Source organism: Pituophis catenifer, unplaced genomic scaffold (assembly GCF_029215685.1).
Source record: "Pituophis catenifer annectens isolate HBS135680 unplaced genomic scaffold, rPitCat1.0.hap2 SCAF_1, whole genome shotgun sequence".
Classification (NCBI taxonomy): domain Eukaryota; kingdom Metazoa; phylum Chordata; class Lepidosauria; order Squamata; family Colubridae; genus Pituophis; species Pituophis catenifer.
The window spans coordinates 276154535-276173406 of NW_027256881.1; the positions used below are offsets into that span (position 1 = coordinate 276154535).

The 18872-nt window shown below is 40.6% G+C and overlaps 1 protein-coding gene across 2 annotated transcripts in view; it reads right to left on the minus strand.

Annotated features, from left to right (window-relative positions):
* The window catches only part of CKAP5 (cytoskeleton associated protein 5), a 65405-nt gene that overhangs the window by 21187 nt on the left and 25346 nt on the right, over positions 1-18872 (minus strand). For both annotated transcript variants that reach the window (XM_070936506.1, XM_070936501.1), the window contains 14 exons: positions 17921-18034; positions 16573-16683; positions 15832-15924; positions 14187-14372; positions 13994-14088; positions 13118-13175; positions 12910-13035; positions 11924-12060; positions 9280-9454; positions 7077-7190; positions 4200-4328; positions 3222-3416; positions 2380-2509; positions 236-324 (listed from right to left, as the gene is read on the minus strand). In XM_070936506.1, coding sequence (XP_070792607.1) covers positions 236-324; positions 2380-2509; positions 3222-3416; positions 4200-4328; positions 7077-7190; positions 9280-9454; positions 11924-12060; positions 12910-13035; positions 13118-13175; positions 13994-14088; positions 14187-14372; positions 15832-15924; positions 16573-16683; positions 17921-18034 — 1752 coding nt within the window. The remainder of the gene's footprint in view (positions 1-235; positions 325-2379; positions 2510-3221; positions 3417-4199; positions 4329-7076; positions 7191-9279; positions 9455-11923; positions 12061-12909; positions 13036-13117; positions 13176-13993; positions 14089-14186; positions 14373-15831; positions 15925-16572; positions 16684-17920; positions 18035-18872) is intronic.

Sequence of the window (18872 nt, forward strand, 5' to 3'; positions counted from 1 at the left end):
TTGCCTGACTGAGAGGACTTAATCCTACGTCTTCTCTCCCTCAAGCAGCCTTCCAGCCTGTCTTCCATGGCAAAGTCTCATTTCATCACTGGTCCTGTCTAGATAGATAGGCATTGCTTCTGCCAGAATATGAATGGGGGGCAGGAATTCTTGGGACTAGTGCTACCCCAAAGTTAGAAATCTCCTAGTAATGACTGCAAAGCCAAGTAAACCAGGACCCACAGTTTTCATTTACCTTGGTTTTAGGGGCGCTTCCTCCTGTTTTGGCTTTTTTGGCATCAGGTTTAGTCTCCATTGTACTAGATAAATAATCTTCATTGGAACCTAAGGAATAATTTGACAGTTTACACTATATAGGCTTGGGATCAAAACTACCAACTCCCCTTCTGCCAATTTACAAAACATGCTATAATTCTCAAGGTATACCTTAAACTAAGGGTCTCCAACTTGTGGGCCGTGTCCCACTACGGTTCTGTGAGGGGATTGCAACCAAGCTATGGAAACAGCCAGTGAGCACACACGCCTCCTCATTTGTGCGAACAGTGGGTGAGCGTGTGCGCACCATTTGCAGGCGCACATGTACAATGCTCGTGCAAATGGAGTTGCATGCCTGCGTGTGTGCTTGCTGGTCAGTTATGCAGAACCATCCCCTAAATAAAAATTTATTTAGTGACTGAAATTACAATGGAATTGAAAAAATGACTATTATTATTATTATTATTATTATTATTATTATTATTATTATTATTATTAATTGAATTTGTATACCGCCCTACTCCCTAAGGACTCAGGGCGGTGAACAGCCAAATACATATAATACAAATGTTAAAAACCATTAAAATACAATTAAATAATTGGCCCGGAAAACGAAATTTAAAACACCCCAAATTCATAAGACAAATTTTAAATTTAAAATTTTTAAAAGTTTTAAAAAACAGTTAAAAGAGAGGTTAGGCCAGGCCGGCCTGCTGGAAAAGAAATGTTTTGATGGCACGGCGGAAAGCGTGCAGGTCCGGGATCCTCCGTACCCCCGGGGGGAGCTCGTTCCAGATGGCGGGTGCCCCCACAGAGAAGGCTCTTCCCCTGGGGGCCGCCAGTCGACATTGTTTGGCCGATGGCACCCTGAGGAGCCCCTCTCTATGGGAGGGTACTGGTCAGTGAGAGGCTACTGGTGGCAGAAGGCGGTCTCGTAGATACCCCGGTCCTAAGCCATGGAGCGCTCTAAAGGTGGTCACCAAAACCTTGAAGCGCACCCGGAAGACCACCAGGAGCCAGTGCAGCTCGCTCAGGAGGGGGGTCACATGGGAGCACGCTGACGCTCCCATAACCACCCGCGCAGCCGCATTCTGGACCAGCTGGAGCCTCCGGGTGCTCCTCAAGGGGAGCCCCATGTAGAGAGCATTGCAGTAGTCCAGACGGGAAGTGACGAGGGCATGAGTGACCGTATTTAACGAGTCCCAATCCAGAAAGGCACGCAACTGGCGAATCAGGCGAACCTGATAAAACGCCCTCCCGGCCACAGCCGTCAAGTGCTCTTTTAAAGAAAGCTGTGAGTCCAAGAGGACCCCCAGGTTGCGAGCCCTCTCCATAGGGGCCAACGACTCACCCCCAATAGTCAGTGATGGCACCAACTGACTATATCGGGATGTCGGAAACCACAGCCACTCGGTCTTGGATGGGTTGAGCCTGAGTCTGTTCCTCCCCATCTAGATCCGCACGGCCTCCAGGCACCGGGACATCACTTCAAGGGCATCGTTGGGGTGGTCCGGGGTGGAGATGTACAGCTGGTTGTCATCAGTGTACTGGTGGTACTTCACCCTGAAACCACGGATGATCTCACCCAGTGGCTTCACATAATGTTGAAAGAAGGGGCGAGAGGACCGACCCTTGTGGCACCCCACATACAAGGGGCCTTGGGGTCGACCTCTGCCCGCCTGCCAACACTGACTGCGACCGGTCGGAGAGGAAGGAGGAGAACACGGTGCCCCTCACCCCTAACTCTTCCAGCTGGTGCAGCATGATACCATGGTCGATGGTACCAAAAGCCGCTGAGAGGTCTAATAGGACCAGGACAGAAGAGCAACCCCTGTCCCGAGCCCTCCAAAGATCATCAACCAATGCCATTTCCGTGCTGTACCCAGCCCTGAAGCCCGACTGGAACAGATCCAGATAAGCCGATTCATCCAGATACTGAGGGAGCTGTCGTGCTACCACACTCTCAACAACAACAAATGGCCATTTTTCACACTTATGACTGGTCATGTGATCAAGTCAGATGCTTGGCAACTGACTTATATTTATGATGATTGCAGTATCTCATGCTTTTAGTCTTTCTTAAAACTGGAGTTCTCTCAAATAGGTCAACTGTAGAAAGATTACCTGATGCAGCTTGAGATTTGGCTGGAGCTGCTCCCACTGCTCTAGATGTCTTACTAGGTGGAGCAGGTTTGGCAGGCATATTGGCTTTAGCTTTTTCAAGCATGGCCAGTACTTGATCTTTCGAAGCTGGCTACAGAAAAGAAAAAAAAAAGTGCTTAGGTATCTACGTTTAAACATAAATTTAAACATAAATTAATTTTTGTAAACAGTTCCTGGCTTGTCAGCGCACAGTGCAAAGGAATGGTGGCAACATACAGCAGGAATGGGCAATCTGTGACCCGCAGGTTGTTTCCCAGCACCCTGATACCACACTGCAGTGAATTATGTAGCAAAATGGCTATTTTTGATACCATTTTTACCTCTCCAACCTTCTAAAATATATTTGAACTACTTTTAAAAATTATTCAAAGTCATGTTACCCAAGTTCTGCCACGTCAAGAGATGGTCCTAAAGATTTCCAGAGTTGCAACCCAATTGCTCAAAAGTTGCCCATCTCAAATTACCCAAGTTTATATAGATATAAACCCATATGCAGACATTTTAGATTTCCTAGATTAGATTTCAAAATCCCAATAATTAAAGCTATTTTGGAAGTCCTTAACTTCCCAGAAAATCACTCATGCTATTACTTGCATGTCTATATACCATTTGTCCTTGCCATTATTTATACTCCCATTAGCAGTTTGACCCTGTTCCCTCAGAATTTTTTTATTAATTTTTTACTTAAGAAAATTTATATGGCCATTCAATTCAATTTCAATGACTCTGAGTGGCTTACAAGGATAAAAATCCCATATAAAGAACCTGACAACAATCAGTCAATTTATTAGTGTTTTCTGTACCTTCAATTTGCCAGTGGCTTTGGCCATCTTCTCAAAACCCAGATGCATCATAAAAAATGGAAGAGCATCCTGTGCCTTTTTACGGACATCTCCATTTCGATCCTCCAGGCAGGAGTACAGGTGAGGTACACATAAAACTAAGTCTGATGGGACAGCTCGGAGAGTGGGCAACTTGTCAGCGAGCCAACCTAAAAGCTAAAGTTAGAAAAGATTATTAGAAAGGAACACACTGTATTCTAAGTAAAGATTATACAAATTTACATATGAATAATTAAAACTGTTGGCATTTTGGGTCAACAGCCAATTAAACTGATGTATTAAAAATTAGATATCTACTAATCTACTAAAATTGATTTGGAAGGGAGCAATAGCTGACTAGGAAGACATCACAAAAAGCAGGCAACTAGGGAGAACAAATAGAAGCAACATGTTGCTTCCCTTCTCCCCATTTTTTTTTTTTTTTTTGGTAGAATAAAATACTTTTTAGGGGAGGAATTTTATGAAAGATTTGAAAGAGACAATGAGAAAGTAACCTGTAGATGAAGATTTGATACATTCTTGGTAAGTTAATGCTATCTCTCTTATAGTATTGGGGTAATAACTAAGCAAATGGATGCGGAAACTGATTCAATATATTTCTTCCAACCACAAAACACACTATTGTAATCACCTTTTAAGTCTTAGATTCTCATTTAGAATGTTAACAACATACTGTGAGATTTTTCACTAATGTAATAATCTATTCAAAACCACATGCCACAATGGGTGTAATTAGCCACAAACACCCATTTACCAATGTCTTCACTTTTTTCCTACTCTCTTCAGAACCACTTCTACTCAGAGGAGAACTGCCACATTTTGGATTATGAACAGATGAGTTGAATCATAATTGTGCATGGGTTGTTTTGCACATCTCTCCTGAACTGACGCTTCTTCCAAGATAATAGTGAAAAAGCAGACCATGACTAAAATCCTCACCTCTTGCCTTAGAAAAGGATTCTCTTTCTTGAATTCTTCTGACAAATCCTCCCCTTCCAACCACTCTTTCATGCCTGTCTGTTCGGTCCAGGCATTTACTGTTGCTAAGGATGCTGCCCGTACATTGCTCTGGAAAGGAGGAGAGGGAAAATATGATATAATATATACATACACAAATACATAAACTTATCTATGTTCCAGAAAAGTGAAAAAGTCAACCAGATAAGATTCTCGCATCTGTCTATGTACCATTTATATTCATTACTATGAAACAATCAAAGTTTAACACCTTAAAGAGAGGATAATTGTCCACTGAATCTCTGAGGTGCCAATTTAACGCAACACAAAAAATGCATGTGTTAAGTTCAAGAAGGTGCATACTCTCAGGAAACAGATCTTTCGAACCACTTTCCTTTACACCCCGGAAATAGGATGGGCAGCAAGTTAGATGAAAATTCAATGGCTTATCTGAATCCATATTTATTCTATCTGCATTTTGTCATTTTCAAATGGAAAGTCATTTGCTTTCCTTCAATTTTCTACTTGGACCCCAATAAGATCTAACAATACTACACCTTATTACCAATTTTAGAGGTTAGGACATTAACATTGCATATGGACAATTTTCATCTTCAGCAGTTTTATTTGGCCTATTTTATCACTCCGGAACAAGTAAATTTAACAGAAGGTGTGTACACCTTCTGTTAAATTTACTTGTTGCGGATGATGAAACATTCAGAATAAAGGAACTGGGAAGGGACTTCTGAAGTCAAGTCCTTAAATTCAGGATTTCCAAGAGAGCACATAGCCAGCACATTTCTGCCAGATGTCCATCCAGTGTCTGATTTTCTTCAAATTCAATTTTCTCAATAGTTATAGTTTAGTTTATAGTTTATTTGATTTGTATACCGCCCTACTCCCGAAGGACTCAGGGCGGTGAACAGCCAAGCAATAAAATACATAAATACACAAAATTTAAAACCAGATAAAATCAAATTAAATCATTTTGGCCCGGACAGATTAAAACACCCCAATAATTTAAAAACAGATTAAAATTTACATATTAAAAGAGGGAGGAGATTAGGCCAAGCCCGCTTGATGGAATAAAAAAGTCTTCACAGCGCGGCGGAAGGTACGCAGATCCGGAATCCTCCGTATCTCTGGGGGGAGCTCATTCCAGACGGTAGGTGCCCCCACAGAGAAGGCTCTCCCCCTAGGGGTCGCCAGCCGACACTGTTTGGCTGACGGCACCCGGAGGAGTCCCTCTCTATGAGAGCGTACTGGCCGGTGGGAGGCTATTGGTGGTAGTAGGCGGTCCCGTAGATAACCAGGTCCTAAGCCATGGAGCGCTTTGAAGGTGGTAACCAAAACCTTGAAGCGCACCCGGAAGACCACCGGGAGCCAGTGCAGCTCGCGCAGGAGAGGTGTCACATGGGAGCGCCATGACGCTCCCATTACCACCCGCGCGGCCGCACTCTGCGCCAGTTGGAGCCTCCGGGTGCTCCTCAAGGGGAGCCCCATGTAGAGAGCATTACAATAGTCCAGGCGGGAGGTGACGAGGGCATGAGTGACCGTGCGTAACGAGTCCCGATCCAGAAAGGGACGCAACTGGCGAATCAGGCGAACCTGATAAAAAATCCTCCCGGTCACGGCCGTCAGGTGCTCTTCTAAAGACAGCCGTGAATCCAGGAGGACGCCCAAGTTGCGAGCCCTCTCCATGGGGGCCAGTGATTCGCCCCCAATAGTCAGTGATGGCGTCAACTGACTATATCGGGACGTCGGAAACCACAGCCACTCGGTCTTGGATGGGTTGAGCCTGAGCCTGTTCCTCCCCATCCAGATCTGTACGGCCTCCAGGCACTGGGACATCACTTCAAGGGCATCGTTGGGGTGATCCGGGGTGGAGATGTACAGCTGGGTGTCGTCAGCGTACTGATGGTACTCCACCCCGAAACCACGGATGATCTCGCCCAGCGGCTTCACATAAATGTTGAACAGGAGAGGCGAGAGGACCGACCCCTGCGGCACCCCACATATGAGGGGCCTCGGGGTCGACCTCTGTCCCCCTGTCAACACAGACTGCGACCAGTCAGAGAGAAAGGAGGAGAACCACCGCAACACAGTGCCTCCCACCCCTAACTCTTCTAACTGGTGCAGCATGATACCATGGTCGATGGTATCAAAAGCCGCTGAGAGATCTAACAGGACCAGGACAGAGGAGCACCCCCTGTCCCGAGCCCTCCAGAGATCATCAACCAACGTGACCAATGCCGTTTCCGTGCTGTACCCGGGCCTGAAGCCCGACTGGAACGGATCCAGATACGTCGTTTCATCCAGGTGCTGGGGGAGCTGTTGCGCGACCACACTCTCAACAACCTTCGCCACAAAACGAAGGTTGGAGACCGGACGATAATTTACCAACATTGCCGGGTCCAGGGACGGCTTCTTGAGGAGAGGCCTCACCACCGCCTCTTTCAAGGTGGCAGGAAAGACACCCTCACCCAACGAAGCATTTATAATCCCCTGGAACCAGCCTCGTGTCACCTCCCGAGAAGCCAGCACTAACCAGGAGGGACACGGGTCCAATAAACAAGTGGCCGCGTTCAGTCTACCCAGAATCCTGTCCACGTCCTCAGGGGTCACAGGATCAAACTCATCCCAGATAACATTCTCAAGACCTGCCCCAGTCCCTCCCCCTGAGACTACCCAGTCAGAGTCCAGATCTTCCCGAATCTGAGTGATTTTGTCATATGTCCCATTTTGTCAATGGGAAACTAAAGCTGTCATCATCTTTTGATCACATATTCAGAGCTTTGCATGTATATCATGGATAATATAATCTCGAAGAGTACCATCAAAATAGTATGCCAGTCTTACCTTACTGTCTCCAAGAATTGTGATGATAGGAATTCCCAAATTTTTCACATGTTGCTTTATATTTGGGCCCATTGCAGTGGCCAGTTGCTGAAGGATGGACAGTGTTTGTTGCACCTGAGTGGAAGGCAAAAGAGTATGAAATGTACCTAGGTTGAGAGCTTTCAATTTCAACAACACAACAGTATCATTTCACAGCATCTGAAGTTTTTTTCGTAGCTTGAAGAATGAGATCTTAAACAGACAACTTTGTACCTTAACCCAGTCAAATGTAAGAAGCTGCCACAAGCACAGAAGAAACAGAGTTGGAAGGGACCTTGGAGGTCATCTAGTCCAACCCCTGCTCACGCAGGAACCACCGAACTGCTGACCTTTCTGATCGACAAGCTCAGTGTCTTAGCCACTGAGCCACCTAGTCAGGCTAGTGTCATGATACTTACATGATTGTCTTGCTTAATGACCACAATTACAACTTTACCTCTTGCAGTTGTTAAATGACTATGTGGTTGTTAAGCAGAGTCTGGGGTGCTTCAGGGAGTGGGTCTCCCAGGGCCTCTCTACCCCAAGGCATCTCTTGCACAGCTTCCCACCAGGTTGGGACCCACACCCTTGGGCCTCTTCTCCCTGTTGTACCTCACTCTATCTCTTCCGAAGATCGTTTTTCCAAACAAGAATTGGCCAAGACTGCCTTGCACCATTCAGGAAGTGGCTGCCATTCGCATGATCTCTCACAAGGGTCGATTTTATTTGACCTTGCAAATGGTGACTGCCTCCAGAATGGCCCGGGGTGGCCCCAGCAGGAAGACCATGCATCGTGTCAGCTGCAGCACTCTTGGAAAGGTGATCTTTGGAAGAGATGAGTGGAGCAAGGCATGAGAGGGTACAGGAGGTTCAAGGGTATATGGGACCCAGCAGGGCAGGAGGCAAGCCCAAAGCTTGTGTGAACCCAGTCTGGTGGAAAGAAGACCCAGCAGGGCAGAATGGGGAAAGATAGGCAGGTAGAGGTAGTTGTAGTGTCCCCATGGTCAGTTGTAAGGGTGAGAGGTTTGCCAAGCACCTGAATTCTGACTGCAGAGTGCTACAGCAACTGTAATTTCAAGTACAGGGCATAAGTCCCTATGTTCAGCACTGTCATAATTTTGAACAATTGCTGAACGAATGATCGTAAGTCAAGGACTACCTATAAGGCAAAAATACTGGTTCAGTATTTTACATAAAGTTATGTATTTGTTTTAAAATATCTCCAAAGTTCCCAATCAAGGACATAAACTTCCCTATTAAAAAAATCTGTGGTATCCTTGTGGCCTCTCTGCCTGCTATAATCTAATAAAAACTAATTATTATTAAGAAACAATTCTAGGCAAAAAAGTTGTATTTTGCCGCATAAATGCATACAGAAGAATTTTAGGATAATACAAGGAAAATAGGGAAGCCAATTTCATAAGACTAAATTGGAATAACGTTCCAAACTCATTTTAAAAGCAACTAGCTATGTAAATTTGCTAACTTTCTTTCAAAAAATATCTGCTGGCTATACTCACTGGAGCTCAGGAAGTATATAAATTTAATAAATTATTATCATTATCTATCATATAGGAGTTTATATTGCATTAGATGTGGAAAGATATAAGCCATATTTGAATATTTACCTAGAACCTCAAATTAAATTCACAAGATTTTGATTCTCTATACCAGGGGTCTCCAACCTTGGCGACTTTAAGACTTGTGGACTTCAACTCCCAGAGTTCTTCAGCCAGCAAAGCTGGTTGAGGATCTCTGGGAGTTGAAGTCCACAAGTCTTAAAGTTGCCAAGGTTGGAGACCCCCGCTCTATACTAGGCTTTCATGAGAAACAGAAGCACCATTAAGAGGAAGTTACACAATCTCCCCAGCTGTGCTTTGGTGTATGTGCTACAAATAGATTAACAAAGCTCAACTGTGTTCTTCTGCATATTATGGGAGTGCATTTCCTTTACAGTAACCCCTCTGATGTTCATTGAATAAAGCAGTACCATTTTCCCCAAGAGAATGAGAGGCATCAACAGACAAGCTAGCAATTATAAAAATATTTTATTACATAAAATAAATGGCAGAAATGCTTAGTGACATTTTCATTTCATTTCTGTTTACAAGATCTAAATTAAACTGGAATATAAAGGATGGAAGATGACTGACTGTAACAAATTTGTTACTCGTTTTAAGCATACCAGGATTTTATTGGAATCATTGAGACGACTCTTCAAGGCAGGAGCAAGTTCGCCTATATTTGGCTGTATGAATTTGGCTTCATTAACGATGCTGGTTACCTCATCCAGACCCTCCTTTCGGATTTTCCAGTTTTTATCACCAATCTTAGATATCAGCTCTGATGTGATCTTATCACTGTAAAGAAAAGAAAACCCAATCATCATCAATTTTCTTTAAACAAGAAGGAGCAAACTATAAACATCTTACGCGGTAACAGTCAAGGCAGAAAATGCAAATTATAAAGTATGTTATAGATTAACAATTAAGAGTTTATATACCTATACATGGAGAAATAGTCCTTAACATACCTAAATTATAAAGCACAGTTGCTGTCTGCCTTTTAAAATGCTGTGGTGATGCCCTCTCGGGGCTCCATGTTTGTCAGTGATTTATTAGGCAGCAAGAGCAATCCTCATACAAGTCCTCCAGCTGACAAGTTTTCTCCCGGTTTCCTTATAGTTGACACTGATAAGCTTTTAATAGCAGATTAGCATGCATTTATTGGCTAAATTTGTGCTATTCTGCCTTCTGTTCTGCTCTGTCTTATGGTATTTCAAGATGTTCTATAATTTTAAACATACTATATTTCAGAGGATTTAGCTTTTATTGTCCTTTTAACTGCAAATTTCCTTTATATATATTGTAAGAGACCCAGACTTGTGTTTAAGATGGGGAGGGTGATGGGGGAGGCATATAAATCTATTAAATAAACTAAATATTATTTTATATTCAGATTATATTTCATTATTTTACCAACTGGTATTTCTGCTTTGTCCCCACCCGCAAGTTCTGTGCTGCTTCACTGGATTGTATGGCTTAAGAAACCTTAAATTTATATGCTAAGCAATGCCAATACAGGTAGTCCTCGACTTCCAACAACAATTGAGCCCAACATTTGTTAAGTGAGTTTGCCCCATTTTACAAACTTTCTTACCATAGTTGTCAAGGGAATCACTGTAGTTGTTAAATTAATCAAACTACTGTTAAGTGAATCTGGCTTCCCCACTGACTCTGCTTCTCAGAAGGTCGCAAAAGGGGATAATATGACCCTGGAATACGGCAATTGTCATAAATATGAGTCAATTGCCAAGCATCTGAATTTTGATCACATGACCATACGGATGCTGCAATGGTCCTAAGTGGGAAAAATGGTCATAAGACACTTTTTTCAATGCCATTGTAACTTTGAATGGTTGCTAAATGAACTGTTGTAATTTGAGGACTATCTGTAGATGGATTGATTCAAAAGAAATCAAACAAAGATGGAAGGGTGAAACTGAAATATTATGCAGTAGACATGTCAAATCCAAGATCCCATCAAAATATTCCCTACTTATAAGAGCCTCTCATTCAAGAAGATGAAGTTAGATCAATACGCTGCTCAATTCCAAGTTGGAAGATTATAGGAACTGATGAATATCCACAGAAGTGTGGCAAGCAGAAGAAGAATCAATAATGGCTCTATCCAAACTATTCAAACAAATCTGGAGGAGGATACATTGGCCAACAGATTGTAAAAAGTCAAGATACGTTCCAATGACCAAAAAATGAGATTTAATCGAATGTGCAAACTATCATACAATATGCTTGATTTCACATGCAAAATAACACTTAGAATCACCCAAAACAGATTATAAGCCCTACATGGAAAAAAAAGGCACCAGATATTTAAGATGGCTTTAGAAAGGGCTGAGGAACATGAGACATATTGCTGATGCACTCTGGATACTTAAGGAAGTCCAAAAATAGTGGAAAAGAAGTGAGCATGTGCTCCACTGATTGTGGAATGGCTCAGAAAAATGGGTTTCCCAGAACATATCATTATCCTTATGAGATGCCTATATATAGGTCAGATAGCCACTGTACAGGTAAAGGTGAATCAAGGTGAAACAGATTTGACTCCAAGTTGGAAAAGGAGTCTTCTCCACTTATTCATTCAACCCAAATGCTGAATATATATTAGGAAAAGCTCGAATGGAAGAAAATGAGCATGGTTTTAAATGGAAGAAACAATAACAGTAACATGTGCTATGTTGATGACACTACCCTGACAACTGAAAATGCAAAGGATCTGCAAGCTCTAGTAATAACAGTAAAGAGCATAGTGAAAAACGGGACTAAAATTTTAAGAAGACCAAAATGGCTAGACAGAACCAGCTTTAGAATTGGCAATGGTAGTAAAGGAACAAGCAGTCAAGAAACATGCTGATTATCACCTGGAACCATCAAGGCTCAAATTATTCTGCTTCAGACATGTAATGAGAAGATCTCTGAAGAAGACTTCAAGGCTAGGAAAGGTGAAAGGAAAGAGGAAGCTAAGCAGCAAGATGGATGGACTCAGTTACATTGGTGATGAGCGCACCATTGGAAGACCTATAAAATAGCAGCTTAGGGACAAATTATCATGGAGAAAGTCTACCCAGGTAGTTGCTAGGAGCCAATAGTGGCTTGATAGCTCACAATCAATCAATCAATCAATCAATCAATCAATCACCCAACCAACCAACCAACCAACCAACCAACCAACCAATCAATCAATTCCTGCTTTGGATTTTTAAAAAAAGTAGCATAAAACTAAATCAAATAGAAACAAAGAATAAAAACCTGATATCAGCTCTAGGCAAGAGGTCCACGACATCATTCCCTGAATCCTCCTGTTCTTCTCCTTCGTCACCATCATCACTGCCAATATTGTGCCTTGTACTGCCTCGAGTTGCAGTAGGTGGTGTTTGTCCTTGCATCTGAAATGCATATACTTACCAAATTACTTTGCATTATTTTGATAGGGAGCATTTGGAATTTTAATTCATATAAGTGTATGTTGTGTTGTGCTAATTAAAAATCATGCAAGTAATGCTCAAAATGGAAGGATCAGATAAGATACAGGTAGTCCTCAACTTACGATCACAATTGAGCCCAAAATTTATGTTGCTAAGTGAGAATTGTTAAGTGAGTTTGGCCCATTTTACGACTTTTTTTTTGCCATGTTTGTTAAGTGAATCACTGCAATCCTTAAATTAGTAGCACGGTTGTTAAGTAAATCTGTCTTCCCCATTGACTTTGCTTATCAGGAGGTCAAAAAAGCTGATCACGGTATCCCAGGACACTGCAACGGTCATAAGTATGACCAGTTGCCAAGCATCTGAATTTTGATCAGGTGCTGCAATGGTTGTAAGTGTGGAAAACGGTTGTCATTTTTTTCAGTTCTGTTGTAACTTTGAATGGTCACTAAATGAATTGTCATAAGTCGAGGACTACCTGTATAGGCCATGACACTGTGTGATACACCACTGAACCTGCTGCTTATTTAGTAACTACCCAAATACTTAGCTTCTATCACCAACCAGTGAATTTTACAGTACAGTAGTCTTGAAGAATTAATACTCATATTAATAAAAGTTTGAAAAACATTTCCATCCAAAACATTAGAACGCATCTTCAGTCAGTCATCAGCCAATACAATCTTCTAAGATTATTTTAGCAGATTGCTCATTTATTTCACTGGGTTATTAGCAATATTAAGAAAGATACTGAAGCCAGGCGAAATGATCATCCAAACAATAAATTTCAGCATTTCAAAGAAAACTTACTTTTTCAAACTCTGCATCTATTTGGGAAAGAAGAGCAGGCTTCTCATCCTCAAAGAACATTCGTAAAGGGGGACCAACATACAGAAGCATGACGCCTAGTAAGGTTATGGCGGATGTCCTCACAGCCTATTAAATAGGAAATTGAAATATTTAAGCTCAATATTTAGACAGTGAAAGAATTTGATTTGGAGGGGAAAAAAATACTCACGGGATTTGTAGCTCCAAGAGCTGTTCTAACATTGCTGATAAATGCCTTCACATTCAATCTGAGAGAGAAGACAATAAAGATTAGCCAAAAATAGCATAACATTATACAGAGCAGTGAAAAATATGACAACTTCTTATTCTCAACCACTTTGTCAAAAGGTTATGAAATTTAAATGTGAGATAATAGTACTGGCTATGATGGAACTGCTTCTCAAAAGAATAGGACACATTTTACATCTCAGAAAATGCATTTCTTAAAGAAATGACACCTGAATACTTTGCAACCAGCTCTGCATGTTTTCTTAGTATTTCCAGGGACCATGGGGAAAGAAGGAAATTTGACTCACATCATGCAAGTGGACACAATAATATTTTATTCCTTTTTAAAAATCTGTTGGGAATTTCTGTAAAGCAGGTTTGAATTTTTAAGGTATGCAAATCATTTTTTATCAAAATGATAAAAGCATATTATATTCCTTTTTAAAAAATTTCTACTGGAATCTAGCAATTTGTTGTCAGACTTCAGCAATCCAGAAGCCATGGCAATGGAGTCTGGGGGCTACATTACACCAATAGATTTCTGAATTCTAACTACATTGTATACAAACAAAAAAGAAACTACACAGGAGGAAAAAAAAAGAGTACCAGACTGTACAAAACTAGTACAATAATTAAAAAGAGCTTGGTTCACACATGCATATAATTGCTCTAACAAACATATGAATACATTCATCTCATCTAAAAATATATAAATAATATGAATTAATATGGTTGCTACTGACATTCTCTGTGTGCTAATATATCTTTTATGTCACAGTTATTTAGTAAACAGCATGTATATATGTAAGCAGCATGCTACTCTAATTTTGAGACTTACCCAGTAAACCCAAACTCTTTAATGGCATTTGAGAGCCAGTTTAAAGTTTCTGATTGGTTCTTTGGATTCTTCTGGGAAAATGCCATGGACATAACCTAGAACAAAAACAGACTCTTTGCAACTGATATAAACGAGCAATAGGTCTTGTGATAATAAGTTTTCTTTGAATATCTATGAAAAACAATATATGCACCTGCTCAGCAGTCCAAGGCAGCTGACAGGCTTCTGCTATTGCTGTTAGTGCTTCTTTGGCATTGCTTCCACATTTCACATCACCAATCTTATCCACAAGGCCATCCAGGACAATTTGTGCAGATGTTTTGGAAAAGGTTCCCTTTTGAGCAATCAAAGCAACGATATGAAGTTTTATCTGCATCACCTGCAAACAAGAAGAGGAGCCATTGCTATTTTCAAGCCAATTATCTATCTGCTGCACAGTAAGATTTGAGACCTACATTTCATCAAATATGACTAGTGTGTGCCTGCATTATCTACTAGGCACAATAGACACAATGTCTATGGCAGACAAAACTTCCCGGACCAGAAATGTTTTTTTTAAGCTGCATGCCCTAAAATTAGATATATTTGTTATTACTTTATTATGCATACATACAAAATACATACATTGTGACTTTTCCCTTGAAAAATACAAGGGAAGGCAGACAGCCTGGTGAGATTCTTGTAATACAGATGATCAACAATAAAATTAGCTACTTGGGCCTACTCATGAGTAGTTCTGGTTGCTTGTGCCTGACAATAAGCTAGTATCCAGATATTATTGAAATGAGGATCCCCAAAGGCCTAGGGCCAAAAAAGCTCTTAATGCCATTGAATTAGAATTTAGAAGTTTTTCACATTCAGGCTAAATACAGATACTGTAAATATTGACACAGCTCTCAGCATCTTTCTTAATGTATATATTTGAGTGCTTTATCTTAATTATATTATTCTTGTTTTAACAAGGTTCCAAATACCGTGTTTCTCCAAAAACACGACCCACCCCAATAATAAGTCCAACCTAATTTTTTTGGGGTGGGCCTAATATTACCCCTACCCTGAAAATAAGCCTGGGGGGATGGGCATGACCAGCACGAGTGGCGGCACGGGGCAACTGTCTGGCTGCAGCTGCAGCCCGCTGGTCCCTTGGGACAGCACAAATACTGCTTTTGCCCTTCCTTTCTTGGCGCAGCACTTCTGCTTGTTGGGCCACTTCCCTGAAGCCGACAGCTCCACGGCCAGCTGCTTTGCTTTTTTCTTCTTTTTGGGAGGCTCGGAGGCGGCTTTTTGGTGAACGGGAGGAAAATAGGGAGGAGGATTTTCCTGCCTGTCATCCATTCCTCAAGCTCGGCACAGATTGAGGGAAGGATGGCAAGCAGGAAAATTCCCCTCCCCATTTTCCTCCTGTTCACCAAAAAGCCTCCATTCCGAATGCTGAAGGTTCAGAATGGAGGTGACGGTGCGTCCAGCTCACTGAGTCTGGCCTGCTGCACCTCAAAAAAAGGAAGACCGCCTCAAAAATAAGCCCAAGTGCTTATTTTCAAGTCTAAAAGAAAATAAAACTTGGTCTTATTTACTGAGAAACATGTTAACCATATTTTAATTAAACCATAATGAGATGTGTAATGCTACTAGAAATGTATCACATATCAATGAAGAAATTCAATAATATAATGAACAATATTATTATGCTAAATGCAAATAAAAAATATTAAGATTCTCACAAAGTTTTCAAACATAAATGGTCAAACCTGCAAATAAGGAATTCTAGGTTCAATTCTAAGGTAACTTTGCAAATTTAATGATAATAGAACTAACCCTAAACATTAATATTGTTCTACCTGAAAGTTGGTCTCTTTCCATCCAGGTTTCTTCGCCAACATTCTTACTAGAGCCTGGCAAGGCATTTCAGTTTTATCCATCAGCTCAACAGCCTTAAAGATTAAAATCAGTGTTAAACTCTAAGAAATGCAGGAACGTAAATACTGCCAAACTGCATTCTATCAATCTATATTCATTCGGATACATTTCATGTTTAGCATGCGTAAAAACCATAGTTCTTAACAAGATTATTGTTTCCCCCTTCATTAGAAAATTTTGTAAAGAAATTAGTTTTTGCAGTCTTCAAACTCAAAGCTGGATAAAAGTAGATTTGAAATTATCTAGGTTTTGGTCTATTTAATCCATCCTATGCAAGAATTATTCTTTTTTTACGAATATATTTTACAAATATTTACAATCAAGCTTTATTTTTGGAAACTTTATTCTGATTTTCTGAAAAGAAATGTAAAAGTGATAGGATGTTTGAACCAATTCTTATTTTTCAACAGTAAGAATTAATTATTGTTGAATGCCTCCCTATATGAAACTGACTAGTGCAGATTTTACAGAAATAAAGCCTTTAATGTTTTTTTTTTAAAGGATGAGATCTGATTTAACAAACTTGCAGTACCCGGAATAATCTGAAAAGTCACAAAATACAGTCTGACACTAAAGACTTCTGTGAAATGCCAAAATAATTTACTATGGAACAAACAAATATTTTTAGGGGTGAGACACTTTTTAGAAGAATTTGTCATTACCTTTTGAAATTCTTCCATGCAAGCCAGCCTTTCCTTCCAATTGCCACTATCTAATTGCTGTATGCAAACTTCTGGAAGGACAGCCGAAGCCTTTTCCTCGCACATCTCTATCTATTAGCAAAGGAAAAATTGCACGCCTGTTAATAGCCTACTGGTACATTCCAAACATGCCTTCACTGGGCTATTAGGCATTTTGACTTATATCAGGTTCGCTATAGTACAGCAACCTGGATTCAAAGGACACATATTACTTCAGAGCACATAGACATGTGCATGTAGTGCCTATCAGTAACTTTTAGACCCAATGTATCTTTTTCAGCTTATGTGACTAGGCTCTTGAATGATGGGACAGCCGTGCCAAGTGGGTATGTACATATACCACTTTATTTAAAAATGGGCTTCATTCTACAGCACTCTTGGCATGCTCCTCAGAGCTGAGATACTTCCTTCAAGGATTCTGCTGAACTGCTATACAGTACGTAGCACTTTTCCCATTACGAATATAAAGACCACCAATAATTTGACATTTACATTAGGCAAATGTCTAAATGCTGAATGTTGTTTTAGAAATACTACATTTGAGAACCACATCTGGCAAATGGGTCGGTCATTCTCTGCCAACAAGAGATGTGCAAAATGATCTAGGCATGAACCATGCTGTGCATTGATCAGCCAATTTGCTGCAGCCTGCGCTGTTACTGAAGCATGTGTGTTTCGGGTGCGTTAGGTGGTTGCCTCAGGCTGAAAAGATTTGGAAAGTGGGAAAGAGCATGAAAAAGCCAAGGACAGTAGTCATAGTGGCTGAAGGAGACAGGAAAGGTGCTCGAAAAATTGGGTCTGGATAGATTGTGGGGATGTACTGCTTAGAAAACAGCTATAGGGAGAAGGGAGTGCGCAGGCAGTGCATAACAGCCTTACTTGCCCCAATAAAACCATTTAGAATCTTGGATTTTGTTTCATCCAAAACTCACAACAAAATGTTCCATGTTTTGTTTCTGCTGAACCATGGTCAGTCTGAAACACTGTGGCAGAACTCCCAGGGTACAGTGTTTTGTTCAAAGTTTGAAACATAACATTTTCCAGTTTGTTCACATTCCTATTATCAAGTCAATTTAAATCATTTTGAGTTCCTGAAAGAAAACATGCCCCCTAAGTTTATCAGCACGCTCACAAGACTTATAGAGCGAACAAAATCTAATGTAACATAAAATACTACAGAGAAATAAAACTCTTCCAAATGAAACACTGAATCTGATGCACATGTAACTGAATCACAACTATTTTGAGTAAGACCATCATTGTTTTTTGAAGTGTTTTTAAATACCCAATTTGCACAGAATTCACTTACTGAGAGTTCTGGCTCAAATATCTCTTTTACTTCAGTTCCTTTTTTGGCTTTTGTTCCAGAAGTTCCTACTCCTCCAGTTGAACTTGGTTTCCCTTTCTTCACTGGACCGCCAGCCTATGTATGCAAACAAGAGAGGGAAAAACCTTTGAAATGAGCACATATTCAATAGATGTTGGAAACGGATAATTAAATGGAAAGGGAATAAAATATCACCAACTGAATTCAGAGAAAAGATTTAGGAGGGGGGGGGCTCTGCTTATATATGTTAACAACAACCCTTCCTTCCTCCTCAGACTTCTCAAGTCATAGCCCACTTACCCTGACTTTTAGGAGAATCTTTTCAAGGGATAGGAAGTGGAAGGTCACTATATGACAGCCTTCTGTTGGTATTATAGAATCTAGGAATTCTAGACAATACTGTCTTCTAAAGATGGGTTTAATGTAGATAATAGCACATTTTATAGCTTTGGCACTAATGAACAAAGTTGGATTTTACTACTTGCTATTTTATAAACTCGTAACTTTCCAAAAACATATTAATTACAGAAAAAGTGTTGGAAAAAACATACTGTTCAACTGGATTGTTTTTTTAATCAGTCTTCAAAAAGTATTTGAAAATTTCTGTCAAATCAAAAATATGGTGAAAAGATTATTGGTTTGAATTCTGGCAATGGCAACAACAAGGGAAAAAAAATCAAATATCATTCAATAGAAACTTCTGAAACTACGGATGACTAAAACAAGAGCATCTAAAATGGAGTCTTCATACAACTTTAACGCATAGACCCCTTCTATACATGCCACTAGTCACCTAAGCAAAAGGACCTGTTGTGGTGTCCAAAATGGAAAACTTACTTTAGGAAAATGGTCTGTCTCATCTGATTTATTGTTTTTTTATTTTTTAAATATTAACTACTATTCCAGAATTTTGCTGTTTTCTTTGGGAACATTT